Source organism: Amblyraja radiata, chromosome 7, assembly GCF_010909765.2.
Source record: "Amblyraja radiata isolate CabotCenter1 chromosome 7, sAmbRad1.1.pri, whole genome shotgun sequence".
Lineage (NCBI taxonomy): Eukaryota > Metazoa > Chordata > Chondrichthyes > Rajiformes > Rajidae > Amblyraja > Amblyraja radiata.
This window is the reverse complement of record NC_045962.1, coordinates 74,504,291-74,531,284: the sequence shown is the minus strand read 5'-3', so window position 1 is coordinate 74,531,284 and position 26,994 is coordinate 74,504,291. Positions and strand designations below refer to the sequence as shown.

Here is a 26,994-nt window from a genome sequence, read left to right as displayed (position 1 = left end):
TGGATAGAAATATTTATGAAATTAAAACAAGAATAAATCTTCGAAAACAAAACTTGTTACCTATTTTAGCTTCCACAAATCAATGACAGGAGACAGTCTGTAATGATACCTATGTCTAAACAACACAACTGCCTCCACCTCGGCACAGGGGAGACTACAGTGCATCAAGGTTGTAGAGGTAAGGCAAGCAGCACACCACTACTTGTCCAAGAGCAGCTGACGATGGATAATTAATGCTCATCTTGCAAGTGATGTATACATCCTGCAAATTATTAATGCACATCCAGTATGAAGTTCACTGATCAGAGTGTGTTAAAATAGCTTTCTGACAAATATGACAAATTTGAAGTATCTTCAAATGGGATAGAGAAAATGAGCAGAGAAAATATTCACGAGGTTTCAGAAAGGGATTTTACACCTCAAAAGTTTACTTCATAAAAGCTCGTGATGTTGGGAGGTAATATATTGACATGGATAAAAGGTTTGACAAAACTGGCAGTAAATAAGAATAAAGAGATAATTTTCAGGTTGGCAACTTGCAAACAGTGTGGTGATGTAGGATCAATGCTGGTACAACAGCTGCTCACAATATATAATAATGCTGTAGAATTAAGCAAATGTATTGCATCCATGTGTGGATGATACAAATGTTTCCAGATAAACTGAGGATACAAAAGTATTCAGATATTAATAAGCTAAATGAATATGTCATTAGAGTACCATATGCACTATTTTCAACTTTGAAAGGAAGAATGATAGAACATTAGTTAATGAAGAGCACAAACGGAACTTGAAAATTCACACACACGAAATGCAGAAAGCTAGCATACTTGTAGATAGTAATCTGAAAGGTTAATGCGATGCTGGCTTTTATTTCCCAAATGTAGGCTTATGAAGGTAGAGAACCTTTACTACAATACACCAACTTACTTTCCATGTACTCACAGATCATTTAAGAGTCAAAAATTACTTTATGTAACAACAGAACAATGTCATTCTTACTTACAGTACCATAACCTGAAAACACAATTTATATTAATATAAACAAAAAAATCAAATTAATAACCCCAATACCAGAGTGTAAAAAAAATCCCAAGTCACAGTAAACTTTCTTCCCGATGTTAAGGAGGCAACGAGAGCGCAGCCAAAGAGGTGTGCGTCTCTGATGATACTGGCTGCCATTTTTGAGGCAGTATCTTTCCCTTCGATGATGGGAAATTCAGTCCCCATGATGGACCAGGCAGTCTCCACCACTCAGCAATTTTCTTAATTCCTTGGGCATTCGAGTTGCCGAAGCAGGCCGTGATGCAACCAGTCAATATGCTCTCTACCATAGAGAATATTCATCAACACACCAAATCTTCTTAATCTTCTAAAGAAGTAGAAGTGTTAATGGGCTTATTTTATGATTGCATCAGTGTGTTTGGATCAGTGTGGACAGATCTTCCGACACGCCTTTTTAAAGGGGGCATGAACCTCAGTAGTGAGAGGTTGAAGATATCAGCAAAAACTCCAGCTAGTTGTCCGTGCAAGTACACCATGAGGACCCAATGTTTTTTTTAACATTGACCTCAGTGAATAAGATTATTATGCCATCAAGAATAATAGGGGCCTGAAAAGGCATTGCAGTCCTCTTCTTTTTGAAGCGAGTGCACAACACACTGAGTTTGTCCAGCACTGATGCCTCACTGAGTGAATGAACTGTCACTTGGTTTTGCCTTGTAGGAAGTGATGGCATGCAAGCCTTGCCATCTGCTTTGGCACAGCTGCAAAATGTCTGTTTCATCACCTTGCCTTTCTGAAGACCTTAAAAATCGCATCTGGACTTCCTATATAAAACTGCATCACTGGACATGAATGACCTCAGTAGATTGTGTACCTCCTGGTTCAACCAAGGGTTCACTATCCATTCGTCCACGTCACCAGTAACAAGCTGGGTAGGAAAAAAAGGTTGCAAATCAGGAAAACTGAGGGTATAAAAGAGATAGAGGTTATACAAGTGAGCAAAGAACAGGGAAAGATCATTAAGGTAGGAAATTACAAAGTCGTCCCTTCTGTCAGTAAATATAAAAAGCGTATTATCTAAATCATAACTAGGGTAATGAATACAAAAGTACAAAAATAACAGCACAGTGCATTAGAAAGAACACATTCGGAGTACATGGATGAAACTTTACTTAAGGAATATTAGTGCATAGGAATTGGTTCAGTGAAGGTTTACCAAATCTTAATCCCCAAAATTGGTGAGTTGTCTTGAGAGGTAAAGTTGAACGGGCTAGTTTAATATATGGTAGACTTTAGCAAAGGGAGAGATTAAAATTGAAATATACGACTTCCGGTGACGGAAGTAGGAGAGACTCGCGCCAACTAGCTCCGTGCAAAAAAACGAAAAAACGGGGGGAAAAGACAGATCCTACCTGCAGAAAACGGCACCGATTGTTTTGCACTGAGCCCGTGACGTCATCAGGCGCGCGACACCGGCTGTATGTCGACTCAACATACTCTTCCCCGCAAGACAAAAAACGGCAAGACTAAAGAGGTAGGCCCAACTGAAGCCTCGGCCTCAGGTTTAACAGCATCCCGAGAAGACATCTCAAAGAAGAAGAAAAAGACTGAGATGGAAGAATTAAAAACGTTCCTTAAGGAGGAACTTAAAAATCTTAGACAGAACTTTCAAGAGGTTAAAGAGGAGCTGGCATCTTTTTAAAAAGAAATTAAAGAACAAATTAAAGAAGATGTTACAGAGATTGTACACGAAGTCCTTGAAGACTGGAAATTAGATATGGAAAGAAATATGACTCAAAATGTTGAAGAAGTAAATGAAAAACTGAATAAGATGGAATCCAGATTTGACTCTAAACTTGAACCAATTCTCCTGACATTAAACCAACACTACAAGATTGTAAAAGAACTTGAGGAACTTGCTGAGACAAGCACCGCAACTACAAAACAACTCATCACTGAGAACCAACGCCTATCAAAGTTATTGCATCAAATAACTGAAAAATGTACAGACTTGGAGGGACGACAGAGGCGTCAGAACTTAAGAATCGTGGGTATCCAGGAAGGCAGAGAGGGGACTCGTGACCCCCGTGAATTTGCTGCAGAAGTACTGAAAACAATTTTGAACCTGGACCAGGCGCCATTACTTGCCCGAGCGCACAGAGTGCCGAGACGTCCCCCAAAGGTGGGCGACCGACCAAGAATAATGATAGTAAAGGTCCAATATGACCATGTATTGGATGACATGAGGAAAATTGGCAAAAGCAGAAATCTTGTATATGAAGGAGGCAAGATTAGCGTATTCAGAGATTACCCTGTGGAAGTTGCTAAGAAAAGAGCGTTGTTCACAGAAACAAGAAGAATACTGAAGAACATAAAGAATCTGAGATATGGACTGTTATACCCCGCAACACTAAGAGTCAGTTACGAGAAGAAGGAATACTTCTTCATCAAGCACACGGAAGCATTTGAATTTGCCAAGAACATCGAGGACAAGATCGAAGATTGAAAAATATTCAACTCTTAACACCTACCCGGATACTGCTATCTCGCAGAGAAGATATGGAACTCTAAACTTTAAACTATTATATTTAAGAGTTGCCTAAAATTCGCAATAAGAATTGGGTATATTTCCTGCAACGGATATATAATACTAACATTCTAGTACTAACCTCTAACAACTATTAATAATCAAGAATATTAACTAGCACTAACTAATGATAAGAAGATTATTTAGATTATTTAAGAATTAACTAAAAGTATGAAATATAAGTAAAGTATGATTCAGGTATTTTATAATGAGAAATGTTTGGTGGCTCCCTCTCTGATGTTTTCGTTTTTGATTATTCTTTGATAAATGTTTATATTATACAAAACTAACATTTCAATTTGAGACTACTAATTATACCATTAATGGAATATAATCAATATTTCTTTCCCCCCACAAATTGTATGCATCGAATTGGAAACTTTCCTTTCAAGGAAAGTACGGAGCTAGTATTTTTATAAACCAAAAGCTACGGAAGTCCATAGATGCTTAGCCACATTAGGGTGGCTATCACTAACTGCACTAATTGTAGTTGTAGTTGCTTTTCTTTTTTACTTTCCACACTTTACTAACCCTATTTGCTATCACTTTTTTTATCTTATATCATATTATATTTTGTATTTGGAATGGAATTGCATATTTTATTTAAGGAGATATGTTCGGATGGAAAACAGACGTGACCTAAAATTCATCTACCTGAAGTTCAAGTATAAGGTAGGGTTGAGTGTGCTGAATCATCTGCTCTACCACTTAATCACAAGATGCAAGACATGAATATAAAAATTGGGGGTGAGGGAATTAAATTCTGTAGTTGGAATGTTAAGGGAATTAATGAACCTATTAAGAGAGGCAAAGTGTTAGCTCATTTAAAATCATTGAAAACAGATATAATATTTCTCCAGGACACACATCTTAAAAAGGAAGCACAACACAGATTGAAAGCAAAATGGATTGCTAAAGCGTACCACTCTTCATTCTCACATAAATCAAGAGGTGTTGCAATATTAATTCGTAAAGGTATACCCTTTAAACATATATCAACGATAGAAAACATTGAAGGCAGATATATTGTAATAATAGGGGAGTTATACTTAAAAAAGGTGACTCTCCTCAATGTGTATGGACCAAATTTTGATAGCCCTCTGTTTTTTAAGAGAATTCTTAACAATATCCCGGAAGGTACACAACAAAACTTGATAATCGGTGGAGATTTAAATTGCACTTTGGATGCTTGTTTGGATAGATCATCAACTCAAAGAAAACTAAAATCTCGATCAAGTGAATTTTTAAATTCATACATTAATACCACTAATATTAAGGACGTTTGGAGAATTGAAAATCCATCGGGCCGAGAATATTCATTTTACTCACCAGTACATAAAACTTACTCAAGGATAGACTATTTTTTAGTAGATTCAAAACTTATCCCATTTACCTATAACTCACAATATCATAACATCATAATCTCAGACCACGCTCCATTAACATTTATGATCAAAGTAAACGGAATGGCAGAGACACAGTCACAATGGAGATTTAATCCCCAAATCTTAAAAGATAAGTCATGTAATGAATACCTAGTAAAACAGATTTAAATGTTTTTTGAGGCTAACGATAGCCCTGAAATCTCTGCCTCCCTTCTTTGGGAAACATTTAAAGCATTTGTACGAGGAGCATTAATTTCTTCCCTATCATTTTTTAATAAAGATAATAGGGCCAAACAACAGAAACTGGAAATGGAAATAAAGCAATTAGACACAGAAAATGCAGCAGCACCATCCACGATAAAACACAATAAAATTGCAGTATTGAAATATAAATTAAACAAGATTTATTCAGACCAAGTTATAAAACTTTATCAACATACAAAACAATTAAATTTTGAATTTGGTGACAAACCACAAAAACTATTAGCGCGTCAACTTCGCAAATTGGATGGGGAAAAAACAATATACAAAATTTTAAAAATTGAAATATACAAGGAACTGAAGGGCCTTGATAAGGTAAACATAGAGAGAATGTTTCCTCTTTAGAGAGAAATTGAAATTTTAATGTCCATCATTTAAGGCAGCAATGAGATGCTTTCTGTTCTCTCTCAGAAGGTTACAAGACTTTGACATATTCTTCCTGAAAAAGGGCCGATAAATTAATATTCTTTTAATATTTTCAAGGCAGACATAGCAGACAAAATGTGATGTGCAACTGGGTTAAAAAGTGCTTGGGTAGATGCTAACGTGGTGCTGAAATTACAATCAGGTCATGATGATTTTATTAAATGGCAAAATAAGATTAATGGGCTGGCCAGTCTACTCAAACTGACCAATTCATGTGCCTTAATTAAGCGTGGCTGAAGACCTCCAATATCAAGATTCAAGAGTTTATTGTCATGTATATACACACACAAATAAATAAACAGATAAGGTGCAATGGGCTATTAATGTTCAGAGTTTTGTATAAGTTGAGTTTAGTAGCCTGATGGCTGTGGGGAAGAATCTACTCATGAGCCTGCATGTTACAGATTTCAGGCTCCTGTACCTTCTACCTGAGGGCAGCAGAGAGATGAGTGTGTGGTCAAGATGGTGTGGGTCCTTGATGATGCTGGCAGCATTTTTGAGGCAGCGGCTGCGGTAGATCCCCTCGATGGTAGGGAGGTTAGAGCCGATGATGGACTGGGCAGTGTTACAACTTTTTGTAGTCTTTTCCACTCCTGGGCGCTCAAGTTGCCGAACCAAGCCACGATGCAACATGTCAGCATGCTTTCTCCTGTGCACCTGTAGAAGTCAGAGAGAGTCCTCCTTGACATACCGACTCTCCGTAATCTTCTCAGGAAGTAGAGGCGCTGATGTGCTTTCTTTATAATTGCATCCGTGATCTCAGACCAGGAGAGATCTTCAGATATATGCACGCCCAGGAATTTTAAGTTCTTGACCCTCTCCACCATCGAGTCGTTGATATAAACGGAACTATGGGTCCCCATCCTACCCCTTCCAAAGTCCACAATCAGTTCCTTGGTTTTGCTGGTGTTGAGAGCCAGGTTATTGTGCTGGCACCATTTGGTCAAACGGCCGATCTTACTTCTATACTCCCGACTCATCTCCATCAGTGATACCCGTCCCACAACAGTGGTGTCGTCAGCGAACTTGATGATGGAGTTCACACTATGACCGGCTACGCAGTCATGAGTATAGAGTGAGTACAGCAGGGGGCTGAGCACACAGCCTTGAGGTGCTCCCGTGCTGATTGTTATCAAGGCTGACACATTTCCACCAATGCGGACAGACTGCGGTCTGTGAATGAGGAAGTCGATGATCCAATTGCAGAGACCCAGTTCTGAGAGTTTGGTAACCAGCTTGGAGAGGATGATTGTGTTAAATGAATAACAGCCTGACATACGAGTTTTTGTTGTCCAGGTGGTCCAGAGCTGAGTGGAGAGCCAGTGAGATCGCATCCACCGTTGATCTGTTGTGGCAGTAAGCGAACTGCAGTGGGTCCAGGTTTTTGTCGAGGTTGGAGTCGATTTGCGCCATGATCAACCTCTCAAAGCACTTCATCACCACTGACGTTAGTGCCACAGGTTGATAGTCATTGAGGCACTTCACCTTGCTCTTCTTGGGCACTGGTATAATTGATGCCCTTTTAAAGCAGGTGGGAACCTCAGACCTCAGAAGTGAGAGGTTGAAAATCTCCGTAAAAACTCTAGCCAGTTGGTCCGCACAAGTTTTTAGAACACGACCGGATATGCCATCAGGTCCTGGCGCTTTGATGGTTCACCCCTCTGAAGGATTTTCTGACGTCGACCTCAGTGACTGTGACAGAAATACCATCACAGCGAATCGGGGCTCGAGAAGGCACATCAGTGTTTTCCCTATCAAAGCGTGCGTAAAACGCATTGAGCTCGTCAGGGAGTGAAGTTTCACTGACATGTGTGCTGCCTCCTGATTTTGCCTTGTAGGAGGTGATTGCATTCAGGCCCCACCACAGCTGCCGAACATCAGTCTCATCCTCCAGCTTGGAGCAGAAGTCCCTTTTGGCCTTTTTGATAGCGTTACTAAGGTCGTATCTGGTCTTCTTGTAGTCCTCAGTATCCTCAGACATGAATGCCCGGTGCCTGGATTTCAGAAGAGTGAGGATCTCATAGTTCACCCAAGGCTTCTGATTGGGAAACACTGGAAGGTTTTTGTTAGGATGCAGTCCTCCACACATTTTTTTATGAAGTCTGTAACGACTGTGGCGTATTCGTCCCTGAACATTGCCTAGTCTACAGACTCCAAACAGTCCTGGAGTTGATCCTCTGCCCCCCCCCTCCCACCACGACCAGCTCTGAACAGACCTCACCTCTAGGGGTGCGCTCTTTAATTGCTGCCGCTAGGCAGGAAGAAGCAGCACCGCGGAATGGTCGGATGTACCTAAGTGAGGGCGAGGGATAGAGCGATAGGTATCCTTGATGGTGTAGCAGTGGTCGAGGGTGTTTGGTCCTCTGGTGCAGCAGGAGACATGTTGGTGAAAGTAAGGGAGCGATTTCTTGAGGTTTGCTTGGTTGAAGTCCCCAGTTTTGGTTGTAAACGCCTCGGGGTAAGATGTCTGGTGTTTGTTGACCACGGCGTGCAGTTCCTCCAGTGCCAGACGGACATCCGCATGGGTTGGGATGTAGACCGCAGTCAGGATGATGGAGGTGAATTCCCTCAGAATGTAGAAGGGGCGGCACTTCACCGCCAAATGTTCGAGGTGTGGAGAGCAGGAGTTGGACAGGACTGCCACGTCTGAGCACCACGCAGAGTTAACAATGAGGCAGACGCCCCCTCCTCTCCCTTTCCCAGATGCCTGCGTACGGTCCATACGGTGGATGGAGAACCCTTCAGGCTGGACCTCTGAGTCTGGGGAGCTGGGGGTGAGCCATGTCTCTGTGAAACAGGACACAGAGCATTCCCTCAGCTCCCTTTGATAAAGCAGCCTTGCCCTTAAGTCTTCCACTTAATCATCTAGTGACTGTACGTTGGCTAGTAGGATAGTAGGGAGAGGGGGCAGAAGTCCCTCCGCTTCAGTCTGACCTGTAGTCTTGCCCGACAGCCACGTTTCCGTACTCCATGAAGCCCTCCTCGGTGTTTAAAGGTAAAGTACTTACGGGTCTCCGTGAGGTCGGGGAATCCCCTGAGATCGGGAATTCCCCATAGTCCGCACTGGGGGCTCCTGCCCGTCGGCCTCGATTCTGGACTCCATGAAGGCCTACCCGGTGTTTGCAGGGAAGGTTCTTGCTGTACCTGCTCTCCTCCGCAAGGTTGGGGAATCCCTTCTGAAGGGATTCCCTTACCGGCGCTAACATCGGGAGTTCGCAGTAGTGTCAATGCATTTAAATGCGTTAGCAGCTCGCTACTTACGGCGTTGATTTCAGTGGATTTTCTGATGCAGGTGAGTTCATAAATGCGGTATTTTACTATTTTTCTTTGTGCTGTTAGCAAATGTCGCTGCAGGTTGGCGCCATCTTAGATATCCCGTGAAGCACCTCACTAGCTTTTTTTTAATCATTCCTTCATCCATATAGTTACGTTTTATGAAAATCCAGGTATGCAAACATCCAGCAAGTTCTCCAATCCACTCGCCCATCACAACCCAAATTATCTAATTTGTCAAACTATTTTATTTTAAACCTATCCCATGTTTAAGCACTTTTTTTTAATCCTTGGGTAAGCTACAAGGGCATTCTCAATAATATACTCCTGCAATTTCCCAACGCATAAAGTCAAGCTAACAAATCTGTGCTTTCTTATTTTCTTTCTCATCCCATCTTAAAAAGTATTGCATTTAGCAACTTTTAGGGCCTGAACATCGGACCGTCTGTACGAACGCGGGTGAATAAAGGAGGAAGATGACTGAACTTTATTGCCTTCCATCACAGCGAGGAATGTTGATAGAATAGAATAGAATATAACTTTAATTGTCATTCAGGTATACACATAGACACAGTGCACATTGAACGAAATGTTGTTGCATTGACTCTTCAAGTAGCAGCAGAATATAACATTTATATCAGGCGATCAGTAAAAGTGCTTAGTGTGTCCATAAAAAGTACTTCATGTGCATAGTTCTGTAAAATAGATATGTAGGAAAGTTTTTAAAAGTGGCAATGTATAAGAAAGTTCTAGCCTCGGTTTGATTGTGTGCAATAGTCTTATGGCCTGGGGGATGAAGCTGTTGCGGGAGCTGGTTGTCCCGCTCTTCATGCTGCGGTACCTCCTCCCAGAGTTCAGCAGTGTAAACAGTCCATATTGTGGGTGTGTGGGGGTTCTGGTAATGCCCTTAGCTCGTCAGGCAGCGTTTGTAACCAATGTCCATGATGGAAGGAAGAGAAGTCCCAATGATTTTTTCCGCTGTCCTCACCACTCTCTGAAGGCACTTCCAGTCCGCAGCTGTACAGCCGCCGCACCACATAGAGATGCAGCTGGTCATGACTGATTCAATGGTGCTTCTGTAGAATGTGGTGAGGATGGGAGGGTGGAGGTGTGATCCTCTCATCCTGCAGAGGAAGTACAAACGCTGCTGTGCCCGTTTTACCAGAGATGTGATGTTTGTAGTCCAAGTTAAGGTATCCGTTATATGCACTCCCAGGAACTTGATGCTTTTCACCTGCTCCACTGCTAAGTTGTTGATGCACAGCGGAGTGTGACTGGGCTGATTTTTCTTTCTGAAGTCGACGACAATCTCCTTGGTTTTGTCCACATTTTGATTCCACTGTGGTGGATGTTTATGTTAAATTTTATTTTATCTGTGTACTGTGTTCTTTTCACTTCGTATGGCTATATGGCAACTCAAATTTCACTGTACCTTAATTAGTTAAGTGACAATCAATGCGAACTTGAACTTGAAGCATACTGGGACAGTTCCAGAATCTAGAGCTCAGAAGATCATCTCATCCCCTGGAGAATGGTTTAGAGAATCAAGGAATACAAGCCAACCTGATCAATAAATTGTGCGAGTTTTGAATCCTATATCTCTAGTGCATGCTCATGTTACTCACCTTTAAGTTCCTCTCTTTCATCAGACTCTATTATGCAAAACAACGTTTGAAAGGCTATCCTTCCCTCTCATCTTTACCAATGCTGCTGACTGTACCGTTCTTATAGTTTACTCTCCGTCCACTCTACCTCCAAATATGCCATCCATTTCCACATAAACACACTTAATGAACTTCTCCCTTCTCACTTTACACCAGGGTTTGAAATTAAACGGTTGCCTGGGTGCCAATGGCGACCCGAAGTCCCGCCGGGCAACCTAAAAGCCGTGCCATTTTGCCCGGCTTGGCAAGCACCCGGGACACCTATCGTTCAACTCCCCTCTCTATCTCTCTCTCTCTCTCTCACTCTCGCGGCCCCCCTCTCTATCTCTCTCTCTCTCTGTCACTCTCCGTCTCAGCCCGCCATCCGTATCAGTGTCCGGGCCGCCAGTTCTCCGTTCTCCGCCCACTCCTCATCCGCCGGCACGGCCTTGCACTTTCGCAATGCCACGGCCTGCACATCCTCCCCCTGCACATGCGCACAACCACGGCCGCTCATCATCGGCCGCCCTGCACATGCACACTGCCACGTCAACTAGTCGGCACCGGGCACTTTCTCCCTCCCTTTGCATTGTGGGAGATCTGGCCGCCATTGCTGTCCGATCGCCGTCTCACTGCGACCACTGAAAATCAACGCAGAATCACTCCCTGGAGCTGGAATAACTCCCTGGAGTATCTCTTGCTTCTTGGTTTCATGGTCCTCCAAAAATATTCGAAATGGAATTTAAACTGGAGTGGACTCTCCACCACTAAACTCTAAACTCTGAAAAATAACAGCCTATTGCACTTTATCAGTTTATTTATTGTGTATATATATGGTCTATGGTATATAGACACACTGAACTTTTATCTCCTGTTCTGTATTGTGTTTACATATACTGTTGTGCTGCAGCAAGCAAGAATTTAATTGTCCTATCTGGGACAAATAATAATAAAACTCTCTTGACTCTTGACTTGGACTTAAGCAAAAAAAAAAAAAAAGGATTCTTGGGGGGAAAAAGAGCTACCTTAAACTTAGTTGCACCTGGTTGGGTAACTATGGTAGGGTGAAGACTATTCCATGCTTTAATTGTGCGGGGGAACTCCATGGAGCAGCCAGCATCTCCGGATAGAAGAAATTGGGTGACGTTTCAGGTAGGGACCCTTCTTTAGATTTCCTCTGGTTTTAGTGTTTTTAGTTTAATTTAAAGATACAGCGTGGAAACAGGCCCTTCAGCTCACCGAGTCCACGCTGACCACCGATCACCCGTAGACTAGTTCTACCCCACAAATTAGCGACATAAGTCAAGAGGCAAGAGTGTTTTATTCTCTCACGTCCCAGAACAATGAAATCCTTACTTGCAGCAACACAACAGAATGTGTAAACATAGTACTCAGTAAACAATATTATAAACGAGAAAACAAAAGTGTATATTTATATATAACTATATAACCACACACACACACACACTCCTTCTTACAATTAAATCTATGCCCCTTGTTTATTTAAATATTTAGCCCTCTCACCCAAGAGAGAATGGGATTGATATATGCTAGATATATTAAAGCCCAATAAAAATTAAATATCCCTCAATTATATCTCAAGTACTTATGATACAGTCATTAGATGTCATAACATCAGCAATACTGTTTGATCTACACTCAGTCTCCTCCATTCCCAAGCAAACAAACTTGGTTTATCCAGTGTTTCCCCCATAACTAGTTTTCTAGTTCTGTTATCTTTATACAGCAGGAAAATAGTCCATATGGTCTCTCAGGCCGAAAACACCACTGCATCATGGCTGATCTGACCATTGCCATCAACTCAAATTTCCTGGCCTATCTCACAACATTCATTATTTTTGAAAAAATAATCTCAGACCGAATACATTTAATTTCTCAACCACTGCAGGACACTTGAATGGAGAATTCGAAAGACTCATGTTACTCAAAGAAATCAGTCCCAATTTTACATTTCTAGTTGATGCTGGACCTGAAATTATGCTTTATGGTCCTGAAATTATGTTCTCTGGTTCTAGATTCCTCCATCAAATAAAATGTCCTCACCCATCACCCTGTGAAGGGCCTTCAAAATCTCATGCTTCAGTGAGATCTCATTCTACTAAACTCCAGACAGTATAGGGCCAATCTGCACACCAACATCTGACCACTGATATCTGTCCATATACAATGATCACAATCTTCAGTTACCGATTCAGAGAAACCAATTAACTAATAATTCATGAATTAGTTGGCCACGACCACACTTACTTTCACTAAGCAAATATCTCAAATGTCTTGCTATGGTAGTTTTGTCAATGTTTTAAAGACATCTTGTTTATATTTCAGAGAAAGCTCATTCAGAATATCTTTACTAATACTCTCTCACTGATCCCCACACCCCCTCCCACCTCTTCCGACAATATCAAGTTAGCCCAGCTTAGTTACTGGAATTTTCACATGAAAACAAGTCACATTCTTGAATTCCATTTTTGGCTTTGAGTGCATAATCTGTAATGGCACTTCATACAACGCAACGACTGCTGGGCTATTAAAATATGGTGCTTTAGATATGAGATTCAACTGAAGTTTAATAGTAGAATGTAGCAGGTTTGACATTTTTAAAACAATTGAGATTATGGAATTAAGGTACAAACTCCAATAATGTAATTCATGTCTTGAGTTTCTCCAACTTCAACATTCCAGCAATTTTCTTCCCAGACTCCCATTTACCTGTTCGATTTTAACTCATCCAAAACTCAAATGTCCATACCCAATGTTGCAGTCAGTCCAAATTTCATTTCCCCACCTCCCATCACCCTTGTAGTTACTTTGATTTTAAAATCATCTGAGCAAAATCTCGACGGCCTTGCCTCTCATCAGATCTAAGTTTTCAGTAGTCCAGTATCTGTACTTTTACAGTTCTGATCTTTTGTACATCTCCTTTTCCTTTTCTTCACCTTGACAACAGCTTTTAGCCAATTTTATGCTTTTGAAAAAACTTCTCTAAACCTACTACAATGGTCTAATCAACCATCAAGTTCCACTACCTCCATTGATGAAACTCAATACAAATCTTGGATTGATATTTTGCACTCCATGCTCTTTTCAGGCAATGTTTACAGCAGCTGAAGTGCTTTCCAGAAATAGTTACTCTGGTAATGGATGTAACATCTTAGCACAGGAAGGTGCCACAAGTAGCAACGTGATCAATTTTGAGATTTGTCCATCTTCACGGCAAGAGGGCCCTGAAAACATCGGACTGGCTGCAAGGCCACAAATGGGCCCCGACCTCGGGTGTTACATAGGAAGAGGACCTAACTTTCTGCTGCCTTTCCCCACAGTGGAAAATTTTGATTCTGCTGTGGGGGGACGTTTGTGTTGAACTCTATAATGTGTTGTGTCCATTTTCTTTCTTTATTTAATTTTAACCTTTTTCTATGGTTTGTATGTAAATGTATTATTTAATTTATGTAAAGCACTTTGGTGTCAATGCAAATTGACTTAAAATGTGCTATATAAATAAAGCTATTATTATTATTATCATTCATTTAAATATACATATTGGCCTCGATCTTGGGAACCTCTCCTCTAATCTTAAATATAATTGTGCCATAAAATCTTTAACAACTACTTAAAAGAGCAGACGAGGCCCTATCATAATGCCTTACCATAAATCAGCACTGGGGTGGAAGATTGCAACCTTCACGTGGTCCGCCCTGTTTCGACGAATGCAATCAACCCGGCGTGCACAATCAAATAGAACAAGTTGTCCTACAACTTTAGGCTGTGCACGCCATACGCAAGAAGAAGATAAATCAGCACTTGCAACAAAACCTCTGCATAGGAGTTTTGGCCTACATTTGTGCACTCAAACGTCTGCCGTGACACCCGAGCCAAGAAATATTTGATTATAAAAATTGATGCTACCAACAGAGCCAATAGGTGATGCCATTTTGTTTAGGTATTCCATGAATTACCTTGAAATGTTTTACCACATCAAATGGAATTTTGGCAAATTTTGTTAGCCTCATGACATTTAAAATCTTAATTAAATCATGTGAGAATAGCATTCCTAACCAAAAATGATGTGTTTTACAATAGTGCCAATCCCAAGATATCACCAACATGATTTATTTCAGTAGTTAAATCAATTTCTATGGAGAAAAAAAAATGTAAAGATTAAATGAATAACTAAAAAGTAATAGAAACTTTACAAACACAAATCAATTCTGTTTTAATGCTAAATTTGCAAGTCTGCATTTTTGTCAGCTGAAGTTACTGATGACAATACTCTGCAGATGTGGGAACTTGCTCACATTTGATTAGTTTTGATTAGTACGGGTGTCAGGAGTTATGGGGAGACGGTAAGAGAATGGGGTTGGGGGGGGAGATAGATCAGCCATGATTGAATGGCGGAGCAGACTAGATGGGCCAAAGGGCCCAATTCTGCTCCTATCACTTATGACCTAATGAATACACACAGGCTCACATACAATTTTGAATTTACTATGAGGAAATACAAATTGGACTAGACATTTCCTAATTGATTAAAACAAAAAAAATGGGGGGGGGGGGGGGAAGAGATGTCAGGAAAGAAACCTGCTATGTTATTTTCAACAAAGACCTTGCAAATCAGGAAAGGAAATTGTGGGCCTGTCTCATTTAAAGCAACCCCATTCTCCCCTAAAAAGTCAATGATTAGTTGCATCTATGTAAACACCTTTAACAACTTAAAAATTGTTTTCCACCATGTAAGAATTGATACCAAAATCATGCCATCGAAAATGAAAATATGCTGCAAGACTACAAAAAAGAAAACCCATCAAGTAGGTTACCAAGGTTGAAGGTTCAACCACAACTTTCCTCCGTTTGCATCCCAAGCTTTCCCCCCTATAAATCCCATTCTTTACCACTTATTATAACTAAGAAATGTAAAATTCAATTTAAAATCTTGAGTGAAGTTGTATAATGCACTCCAGAAAAAAAAGTTAAATAGTTCAGTCAATGTAGGTAATCCACACAAAGATCTATGTAACATATTTGCACTGTAATTTGTTTCTCTGAAAATGTCACATTTTAATCTAAGAGTCACACAGCAAAAACATCCCAGTACAAAGAATCAAATTGATGGATTAAAAGTGGCATAATTTAAGAAAATTAATCACATGCATCTAAACGTAAAACATTTTACAAATAGAAAGCATTATCATTTTGATCAAAGGAGTCAGGTTTCTGAAAAAAAAATGTTTTGTCTACATTATTGATGAAAACGGTGGAGACGTTAAGTGTTCCACGCTGCTAATCATTCCTCACTCCTATGTAATCAAGCATTTGCAAGCTCACTTTTGTCTTCACAAATATTCATAGGTCATATAATATGGATACGGGTCCTTCGGCCTAACTCACCTACGCCGACCAAGTTGACAACTTTGCTCATCTCAAACCCCTCTAATCCTTTCCAATCCATGTACCTGTCCAAATGTCTTTTAAATGTTGTTATTATACCTGCCTCAACCACTTCTTCTGGCAGCTCGTTCTGTAGACATCCCACCCTCAATGTGAACATTTTATCCCTGAGGGTTTTGTTAAATATTTTCCCTCTCATCTTAAACCAATGCCCTCTAGTTCTGGATTTCTCTTCCCCGAGAAAAAGCTGTATTCACCCTATGTTCCTCATATTTTTTCCACCTCCAAGATCACCTCTCAGTTTCCGAGGCTACAAGAAATAAAGACATAGCCTGCCCAACCTCTCTAGAATGCACTTCCTCGAGTCCATTCTGCATTCTTTCTAGTTTAATGGCACACTTCCTGCAGCAGTCTGACCAAAACTGAACACGATACTCCAAATGTAGAAACATAGAAAATAGGTGCAGGAGTAGGCCATTCGGCCCTTCGTGGCTGATCATCCAACTCAGTATCCTGTACCTGCCTTCTCTCCATACCCCCTGATCCCTTTAGCCACAAGGGCCACATCTAACTCCCTCTTAAATATAGCCAATGACTGGCTTCAACTACCTTCTGTGGCAGAGAATTCCAGAGATCCCCCACTCACTGTGAAAAATGTTTTTCTCATCTCGGTCCTAAAAGATTTCCCCCTTATCCTTAAGCTGAATTCAACAGGGAAGCAGAGCATAAGAGGGTGACCAGACAATGGGGCACCCAGATCAAAGCCTTCCTGCACATCATCATCTGCTCATCACACCTGTACTCAGTTGACAGACTGATAGTCATTTGCAACCACTTTGACCTGGATTTATATTACCTGGAAGTGCTGGTTTGGAGGAGCCTGAACAAGGAGGGAAATTGGCTGCAGCAGATTTATACGCCAAAACAAAAATTGCAAATGTGAGAGCAATGCTCCCTCACGATAGCTGGCTAAAACAAACAGGTGCAAGGTGTTCCCTCAGATGTTGGAGATGCGGTCCAAACCTCACTCTCTGGAAGGTCTTCCACTACATCTTCTGCTTCACCTGGAGATTCGAAATGGATCAAGTCTCCAAGGAAATGAGGATGGAAATGTACCCGACATGGCCTTCCTCCTGATGGCAACCTTTGGGCTGCACCAAGCTATGTGTAGAGTCAAGGTATATGATACGGTTCAAATTGCCCACAGCGTTGTGAAGGATGAACCTGGCCTCATTCCCCTGAACGTTGAATTCAGTTGGACCTAGCTGCACTACCTTCCCATGTAATTTAGTATAATGTCATATTGCCAAAACTTTAAAAAACACCAAGGCCTTGCTTTGCTTGCAGTAAGTGTTCTCCCAATAAGATCCTTTCTGCACAGCCAGTTTAACTCCCACCACATCCCATCAGATGGGATGATCATCCAGCTCTTTGCAGAATGCACATTTACTAAAATCTACAAAAAGAAGCAATAGTCCTTGTCGAAGTTCATCCTAAGCAGCTGAATAACTGAGGATTCTGTGATCCAAGGCTGTTCCCAGAGATGCATACTGGAAAGTTATCCACCGAGTAAAAGATGCACTTAGATATGAGCAATACATGTCGATCTTCCAGTGCAAGATATCTGTAATCAAATGCTATTAACACATCCCAGGGTGCAGGAGTACGAGCTAAGAGATGCTCTCAAGCTGAATGTGGCCAGTACACAAACTTTGTAAGGAACAAATGAACTCATGCCAAACAACATTTACAAATTTTGTTGTACAACAGTCTCTCAAATTCTTCACAAGTGCATTGTGTGAGGAAATACAAGATGCACTGACACTTTGTAAAAAAGCATATTGAAGATACAATAAATCTGAAGACAAGTAGTGATTGTGCCTACTGCACATATTAAAGTATATTTTAAATAAATAATAACCAATAAATCGCAGCCACCTTTGTTATTCCCATCACTCACCCAAAAGCACCAGCAGCATTTGTACAGCCCTGACACTCCAAATAAGGAACATCAACTCATTTTATATATTAATATCACAAATGAAGCAAAGAAAAGCAGGAGTTTTGAATAGGTTTAAATTTATGGATGATGGAAAAAGGAGCCTGCCAGAACAGGAATAAAATAGTTTAACATATAAGTCACAAGCCATGGATGAAAATTCTCAACAACAGTGCTAAGGCATAGTCAAGATGATAGATTAGGGAATAGAGTCTTTACGATGGAGAAGATAGAGCCTTTATTATAATGGTATTTAACTTTTTATGGAGACAGTAGTGATGCTATCTCCACTGTGCTTTGGGACACCTGTAGTGGGTTGTTCATATGGCATACAGGAGGGCATGGATCACTGCTATCCAGTAGATCATGAGCTCTATCCTGCATTTCACATCTTGGTCTTCAGCAATGGATTATCTCCTCATTGTCCCATTTGAGGTTTTGACATGGAAACATTAAGATAATCACATACCACTCCATTTTATTTTACAAATAAAACCCTAAAATGCATACCAGGAGTGGACTATCTTTGGAAAGGATTGGAATAAATTAGGTTGCATTTACAAACTGCAAGAGCATTCAATTTTCATGCTTCATCCACCTACAGAATATTCTGATTTTTAAAACCCACAGAGAATTTAAATTCTTCTGGGGACACACCTGGATTTTTGGACCAGTTTCTTTCCCAGTTGTAGCAGTCAGATAGTTTTGCTACTGTCTAAAATTTGGACAACATTCAAAAACATTGCCCACAAACTCCAAATTCAACAGCTACAGACTGACAATCCTCAAAGTTGCAAGAACCACCTAAAGTAAATTAAGACATCCATAAGCTGAATCATTTGCATTTCAAGGTAGCAGCATCACAAAACACACCTTGGATCATCATAAAGTTTGATTCTGTACTATGTAAAAAGTAAATATCAAATTTTTATACCAAAAAATATCTACAATGAAAATTATACCAGCATTAAAAATTGGACTATTTATGATTGGAAATCTATTACAGAAAACTACGTGGTAGAAGACAAATTGATTATCAAATCAGAAAAATATTAATTACATCTTATGAAAACACATTTGCAAGAGCTGGTTAAGTTTAGATATTAACACAAGCATACCTTAAAGTTACTGGAGTTTACCCAACCAGTTCCAAGTCCATCAATCATTCGATCAAGCACTGATTGATCATGTTCAAGATCAGAGGACTTCTGTCGATCTGTGATGTATTCTATGAGCTCTTGAGCAATTTGCAGGCGACGCCCCATGTCTTTCTGCAGCACCTGTGTCAAGAAATACTCCATGCGGGGTTCCATGGTTGCAGTACAGTGGGCCTAGATAAACTATATTTATCCTAGAGGTCGTTAATCCACTTGCTGAAGGTTACTGAACAGTACTGGTGAACAGATATAGGGAAGGACAACAATGCACCATGTGTGTTTCAAGAGCAGCTGGATGGGGAGGGGAGGGAGTGTTTAAAATCCTAATAAGAGCGCAGCAAACCAGGAACGCCGGAGATTGCAACAAAAGCACCTCATAATTCAATATTCAGGGTAATCCTAAAACAAAACAGAAACAAGTTGTAAGCTTTCACCTTTGCAAACAACAATGTCAGTCAGCAAAATCATCTGCGTTTAGTATGTTGCTGTATGTATGTACAAGGCCCATTGGACAAAAGTGCTGATCAATTTCATCTCAGTATTCATTTTAAACATTACAATGTTTCACCCACGGAGATGCGATCTGCAGTTAAGGTTTAATATACAACAAACAATCATGCGGCAACTCAAAAAAAACTGCCATTAAAAAGGGTTTTTTAAACCCTCTGATTAGATTTTAAAACAGCTACGTCTACGCTGGATACCTTCCTATATATGTTTGCAGGATAATGGAGCTCTTCCTGCAAATGCGCGATTTCCCTCTCAAAACTTCCTGCAAAAATGCAGGCCCCCACCAAGAGGGGATTCATAAACCTCGCCTATTCCCTCAATGAAAAGCTGATTCCGCTCCCAATCTATTTCCTCCCCCATCCCTCCTTCCCCAAGATTGGTGCAGAACAACAGAGGCCGAGAGTGAAAAACGGGCCCAAGGACAGTATACTGCCTGTATTTATTTTAAAAAAAGGTTCTGCCTTAAATTTGAAAATATTTACGAGCAGGCATTGTTACCTAAAGCTTTCGCTAGGATTACGACTAAATGTATATTAATAAATTAAACATTGAATTGGAAATACGAATCACAAACTCAAATGAACCCCAGAGCTTCAGGATACTGAGATCTGGCCGACCTGTCAACGGTTATTAAATGTTAATAGTAATTTCTTGCTCAAGGAACATTTGCTGTCGATAGCTCAAGGAGCAAGGGAACAAGGAGCTGCCTTCGCCTCGCACAGCCATTATTATTCCAGGGCTGGAGCCGGCACTGTGGCGAGGAGGCGACACATAATCCGCCCCCACCCCACCAAAAACATACCCGCTTGATCTTCCCAGCGGTGGCGGGTGGACAGCCGCCATCAGACGGCTCGGCGTGCGGCCGGCGGGCGGGAGCAGGCCCGCCTCGCCATTTGCTTTCAAACCCACCCCCCTAAAACCACCCCCCACCACCACCACTGCAACTCAAAACACCCCGTAACCAAATACCGTTTGCGTGAAAGGGCGACGAGGAAGGTCTTTGTTTTTTTGTGTGTGTGGTGTGGGGAGCTGAGGAATTATTTCCATCAGCAGACAATTGCCACACGCAAACACACACCCGCTTCGCCCGCCGCCTCCTTAAAGGGGATAAACCGCCATGGCAGCCAGCCGTCCGCGACGTCGTCTGCTGCTGCGCTGCGCGGCGTGAGTGAGTGAGTGAGCGCGCACGGCGGCGTGACGGGATCGCGCACGGCGGGGTGACGTGATCGCGCACGCCAGGGGTGACGTGATCGCGCACGCCAGGGGTGACGGGATCGCGCACGCCAGGGGTGGTGCGGGGGTAAGTGGTAGTAAACCGCTTGCTGTCATGTCCACGCAGGTCTGTTAAAGGAGTGGGGGGAGGGGGGAAGTGGGTGCAGCAGGGAAGTGGGGCTGGGAGTTAAGGAGAGGGGTGTGGAAATGGGAGTGAGCTGGGGGGCGAGAGGTTGAGGTGGACAGGGGAGTAAGTGGAAGTTGGTGTAAGGATGGGGTCATGGGATTGGAAGCTGGGGTAGGGATGTGGAAATTGAGGTGGGGTATGGATGTGGAAATGGGAGAGAGTGGGGAAGGGCTGGGGTGGAAGTGGGTGGGGACTGAGTGGGAGTTGGGGTCGGGATCACAGTTTAAGGATAAGGGGGAAATCTTTTAGGACCGAAATGAGGAAAACATTTTTCACACTGAGTGGTGAATCTCTGGAATTCTCTGCCACAGAAGGTAGTTGAGGTCAGTTCATTGGCTATATTTAAGAGGGAGTTAGATGTGACCCTTGTGGCTAAAGGGATCAGGGGGTATGGAGAGAAGGCAGGTACAGGATACTGAGTTGGATGATCAGCCATGATCATATTGAATGGTGGTGCAGGCTCGAAGGGCCGAATGGCCTACTCCTGCACCTATTTTTTATGTTTCTATGGGATATGGAAATGTAGATGGGGTATGGATCTGGAAATGGGAGTGAGTGGGTGGGGAGTGGGCGTTGGAAGTGGGTGGGGAGGAGTTGGAAATGGGTGGTGAGGTTCAATTTCCCACCCACTGATTAGGACAATGCCACTGATGGCTGTGTTGAGAAATCATATCCAGTGGCTGTCAAAAGTACCAGAGAACCAAGGATGTAGTGAGAATAAGGAAGTAGAAACATAGAAAAAACATAGAAAATAGGTGCAGGAGGAGGCCATTCGGCCCTTCGAGCCAGCACCGCCATTCATTGTGATCATGGCTGATCGTCCCCTATCAATAACCCGTGCCTGCCTTCTCCCCATATCCCTTGACTCCACTAGAGCTCTATCTAACTCTCTCTTAAATCCATCCAGTGATTTGGCCTCCACTGCCCTCTGTGGCAGGGAATTCCATAAATTCACATTTCTCTGGGAGAAAAAGTTTTTTCTCACATCAGTCTTAAATGACCTCCCCTTTATTCTAAGACTATGGCCCCTGGTTCTGTACTCGCCCAATATAGCGAACATTTTTCCCGCATCTAGCTTGTCCAGTCCATTTATAATTTTATATGTTTCTATAAGAACCCCCTCATCCTTCTAAACTCCAGTGAATACAAGCCTAGTCTTTTCAATCTTTCCTCATATGACAGTCCTGCCATCCCAGGTATCAATCTCGTGAACCTACGCTGCACTGCCTCAATCACAAGGATGTCCTTCCTCAAATTAGGAGACCAAAACTGTACACAATACTCCAGATGTGGTCTCACTAGAGCCCTATACAACTGCAGAAGAACCTCTCTACTCCTATACTGAAATCCTCTTGATATGAAGGCCAACATTCCATTAGCTTTCTTCACTGCCTGCTGTACCTGCACGCCAACTGTACCTGCACTGCCTGCTGTACCTGCACGCCAACAGTGACCGGTGTACAAGGACACCCAGGTCTCGCTGTACCTCCCCCTTACCTAACCTAACCCCGTTGAGATAATAATCTGCCCCCTTGTTTTTGCCGCCAAAGTGGATAACCTCACATTTATCTATATTATACTGCATCTGCCAGGCATCTGCCCACTCACTCAACCTGTCCAGGTCACCCTGCAACCTCTTAACATCCTCTTCACAGTTCACACTACTACGCAACTTTGTGTCATCTGCAAATTTGCTAGTGTTGCTCCTAATTCCCTCTTCCAAGTCATTAATATATATGGTAAACAGTTGCGGCCCCAACACGAGCCTTGCGGCACTCCACTCGCCACTGCCTGCCATTCTGAAAAGGACCCGTTCACTCCTACTCTTTGCTTCCGGTCTGCCAACCAATTTTCTATCCATGTCAACACCCTACCCCCAATACCATGTGCTCTAATTTTAGTCACCAGTTTCCCGTGCGGAACCTTATCAAAGTATAAGAAATAAGTGTCTGTCGTTGAGACAATCATCACAAGCTTTGAGAAATGATTATGGAAATATTAAACATTCAGGATTGTCATCTTGATAAATTCCATAGAACCTGAAATTGTTTCTTAGGGTAGTAAATGTCACCCAGTTATTTAAGAAGGAAGGAGGGATACATCTCCTTAGGCAGTCCCTCAGGATCAAAGATGACTTGTTTCTGAGCTGGTTTTGTGGGTTTTGAAGGGGCAACACCAGACTCTTCCAAGGATGCAGCTGGAGATGCTGATGCTGGACAGGTGATACACTCCTTTTGCCACTAATGTGGAACTTCCACATGACCAGTGAAGAAGCAGCAAACAACCAACCTGTTAAGAAATAAGGCAAATGCTTGAACCGTATCTTGAATAAAGGATACAATTATAAGGAAACATTAATACAATGCATTTTGTTAAAAATAAAGGAATTGAGCAGAATAACACAAAGTGCTGGAGTAACTCGGCATGTCAAGCAGCACCTGTGAAGAACTTGAATACGTGACATTTCAGGTCAGGACCCTTCTTCAAATTTGAGCAGAGCCCAAATTGATTTATGAGTTCTTTGAGAATGTGACCAATAAAACAGATAAGAGAATGACGATGTGATGTGTTTGGATTTTCTGAAGACTTTTGTAACCATCTCATCCAGAAGATTTGTTAACAAAGTAAGATAATATGGAGTAGGCAAGAATACACATAGTGTCCCCCTCCCATTCCCAATCTGACCTCTCTGTCCTGGGTCTCCTCCATTGCCAGAGTGAGCAACACCGGAAATTGGAGGAACAGCACCTCATATTCCGCTTGGAGAGTCTGCATCCGGCGGGCATGAACATTGAATTCTCCCAATTTTGTTAGCCCTTGATGTCTCCTCCCCTTCCTTAGCCCTCGAGCTGTCTCCTCCCATCCCCCAGCCCTCGGGCTTCTCCTCCCTTTTTCCTTCCTACTCCCCGCCATCCCCTATCAGTCTGAAGAAGGGTTTCGACCCGAAACGTTACCTATCTCCTTCGCTCCATAGATGCTGCTGCACCCGCTGAGTTTCTCCAGCATTTTTGTGTACCTACACATAGTGCTGTTCACTTTCAGGAGATTAGACCAATCCAGACCCACAGAGCGAAGTACAACTTGAAGCCAAGTTATCACCTCCGAGTTTGACGAGCCTCAAAGGAACAGACATATCTTATAATAATAATAATAATAATAATAATATATCTTTTATTGTCATTGCACGTCAGTGCAACGAGATTTAGTGTGCAGCTCCACTGATGTACAAGAAAGATAAATAAATACAATACATAAATTAGCAGGCTGAATTGATTGACGTGACCATCTGAGGGAGACTGTCCAAAGGGAGTGGGTGGGGGGGCACTCATTAGGGCCGGTTCAGAGCCGCAATTGCTCTTGGGATAAAACTGTTCCTGAGTCTGGAGGTTCGGGCGTAGAAGGCCTTGTAACGTCTGCCGGAGGGAAGTAGTTGAAACAGACCATGGCAGGGGTGTGATGAGTCCTTATGGATGCTGAGGGCCTTCCTGAGGCACCGCGTGTGGTAGATGCCCTCCAAGGCTGGTAGCTCTGTCCCGATGATCCGCTGCGCTCTGTTGACGACGCGCTGAAGAGCTCTCCTCTCGCCTCCTGTGCAGCTGAGATACCACACAGAGATGCCATACGTTAGTATGCTCTCTGTGGTGCAGCGGTAGAACGTTGTCAGCAGCTGTTGGGGCAGACCAGTCTTTTTTAATGTCCTCAGGAAGAACAGTCGTTGCTGTGCCTTCTTGACAAGTGCGGCGGTGTTTGTGGACCATGTGAGGTCTTCTGAAATGTGAGTGCCCAGAAACTTAAAGCTGGACACTCTCTCCACACTTTCCCCGTAAATGGAGATTGGGGCGTATTCTCCAGAATGGGACCTCCTGAAGTCAATAATCAGCTCCTTGGTCTTGGAGGTGTTTAGTGCCAAGTTGTTATTGGCGCACCAGTCCGCCAGGTTCTGCACCTCCGCTCTGTAGTTTGTTTCATCACCGTTGGTGATCAGCCCAATCACTGTTGTGTCGTCTGCAAACTTCACGATGGTATTGGTGTCGAATGCAGGGACACAGTCGTGAGTGAAGAGGGAGTAGAGCATGGGGCTTAGAACACAACCCTGTGGTGTGCCGGTGCTCAGGGTGATGGTGGAGGACAGGTGCGGGCCCAGTCTCACTGCCTGCGGTCGCTCCGTGAGAAAGTTCAGGATCCAAGCGCATATCGGTGAGCTGAGGCCTAGCTGGTGGAGTTTGGTGGTGAGCTTGGTGGGGATGACTGTATTGAATGCAGAGCTATAGTCAATGAAGAGCATCCTCACATACGTCCCCTGTCTGTCCAGGTGAGTCAGGACAGTGTGAAGGGCCAGAGAGATGGCATCCTCTGTCGATCTATTTGCCCTGTATGCAAATTGATGGGAGTCCAGTGAGGCAGGGATGCTGGATTTAATATGGGAGAGGACCAGCCTTTCGAAGCACTTCATAGGGATTGGAGTCAGGGCAACCGGCCGGTAGTCATTGAGGTTGGTGATTTTGGACTTTTTCGGCACCATGGTGGCTGTTTTCAGGCACTTGGGGACCGTTGCCAGAGATAGAGATAGATTGAAGATTCTCGTGAATACCTCCGCCAGCTGTCCAGCACAGTCCTTTAATACTCTTCCCTGTACTCCATCCGGGCCTGCAGCCTTGCGTGGATTGATCCTACGCAGAGCGCACTGTACCTCCTGAGTGCTCAGTGTTAAGGCCTGTCCCTCCGCTATGGCCGGGGTTATTCCACACCTGGTGGTGTTGCCAGTATCGAACCTGGCAAAGAAGGTATTTAGTTCGTTGGCCAGTGTGATATCACCGTGGGGGCAGGCGGGGCTGCTCTTGCTCCTGTAGTCAGTGATGTCCCTGACACCCTGCCACATGCTTCTGGTGTCCGCGGTATTGAAGTGGTCTTCTACCCTTTGCCTGTGGATGACTTTGGCCTTTTTTATGCCTCTGTTCAGGTTCGACCTGGCCGCACTGTAGGCAGAAGTGTCCCTGGATTTAAAGGCGCTGTTGCGTGCCCTTAGCAGATCCTGAACCTCCTTGTTCATCCAGGGTTTCCGGTTTGGGAACATCTTTATTTGCTTGTCTACTGTGACAGTCTCCACACAGCAGTTGATGTAAGCTCATCCAAAGGGAACAGTTGTTCCCGCGTGCTGCAAAAGAGAGTAGGAACTTCTTGAGGATTCTGTGGTTCGTGTCCTTTAATCTGCATGGGGCTCATTGACAGATTTGCAGATCCATATATGTCCTGCTGTGAGGACAATGCCGGGTTACTTTCAATGAAAACTTTGTGGCGTATGAAAGAGGAATAATGCTGGTTGCAAAGTTCTTGACATTCAAAAAAAGTTTATGTCCTTTGAGCATATTCCATTATCTCAAAAGTTTCATTTCCCATGTTATGTGTGAGATATGAAAACACCATGTATTTTTATTTCAGGGAGATTCATCCTCCAAATTCTACAACCAGATTTCCCCTGCATATCTGCTTCTGCTAAAGAAAGACCTAATACATCTGCAGCTCCAGAGTCTGTAGTTCCTTCAAAATCACAACACAGTGTGAATAATGAGTCTTCTTCTTCAATGTATGTTCTGTAATCCACTTCATGAACCAGTCCAAATAAAGACAAAAACATGGAATATCTCAGTAAAAGGCGACATTGTGTCTTTTTTTGTAAACCAGCACCTGCAGTTCCTTGTACAGTCCAAATGAAAGTTGCTTTAATTGTCTCTATGGCCATTTGAAAGACACAGCAAGTCTCTTACAGTAGTTAACAAAAACAAACCACAATGCAATATTAAAACTATCAGAGGCATACCAGCCAAAATGTCTAATCAAAATCATGACATGTTTAACGATAGTTCAGTAACACACCCACATGTGCATACATGCGCACACACACAGCAAGAGGGATTTAAATTTTATCACTGGAAAGTATTAAAA

The 26,994-nt window shown here is 42.5% G+C and overlaps 1 protein-coding gene and 1 long non-coding RNA gene across 2 annotated transcripts in view; one reads left to right on the top strand and one right to left on the bottom strand.

Annotated features, from left to right (window-relative positions):
• Positions 1–20,803, bottom strand: part of clasp1 (cytoplasmic linker associated protein 1) — a 193,340-nt gene extending 172,537 nt beyond the window's left edge. The window contains 2 exon segments of the mRNA XM_033024813.1: positions 19,104–19,541; positions 20,622–20,803. Coding sequence (XP_032880704.1) covers positions 19,104–19,298 — 195 coding nt within the window. The 5' untranslated portion in view covers positions 19,299–19,541; positions 20,622–20,803.
• A 149-nt stretch (positions 20,804–20,952) lies between these two features.
• On the top strand, positions 20,953–26,703 carry LOC116974869. The gene is made up of 2 exons (XR_004412480.1): positions 20,953–20,991; positions 26,491–26,703. It is a non-coding gene; the product is annotated as an uncharacterized LOC116974869 (long non-coding RNA).
• Positions 26,704–26,994: the final 291 nt, after the last annotated feature.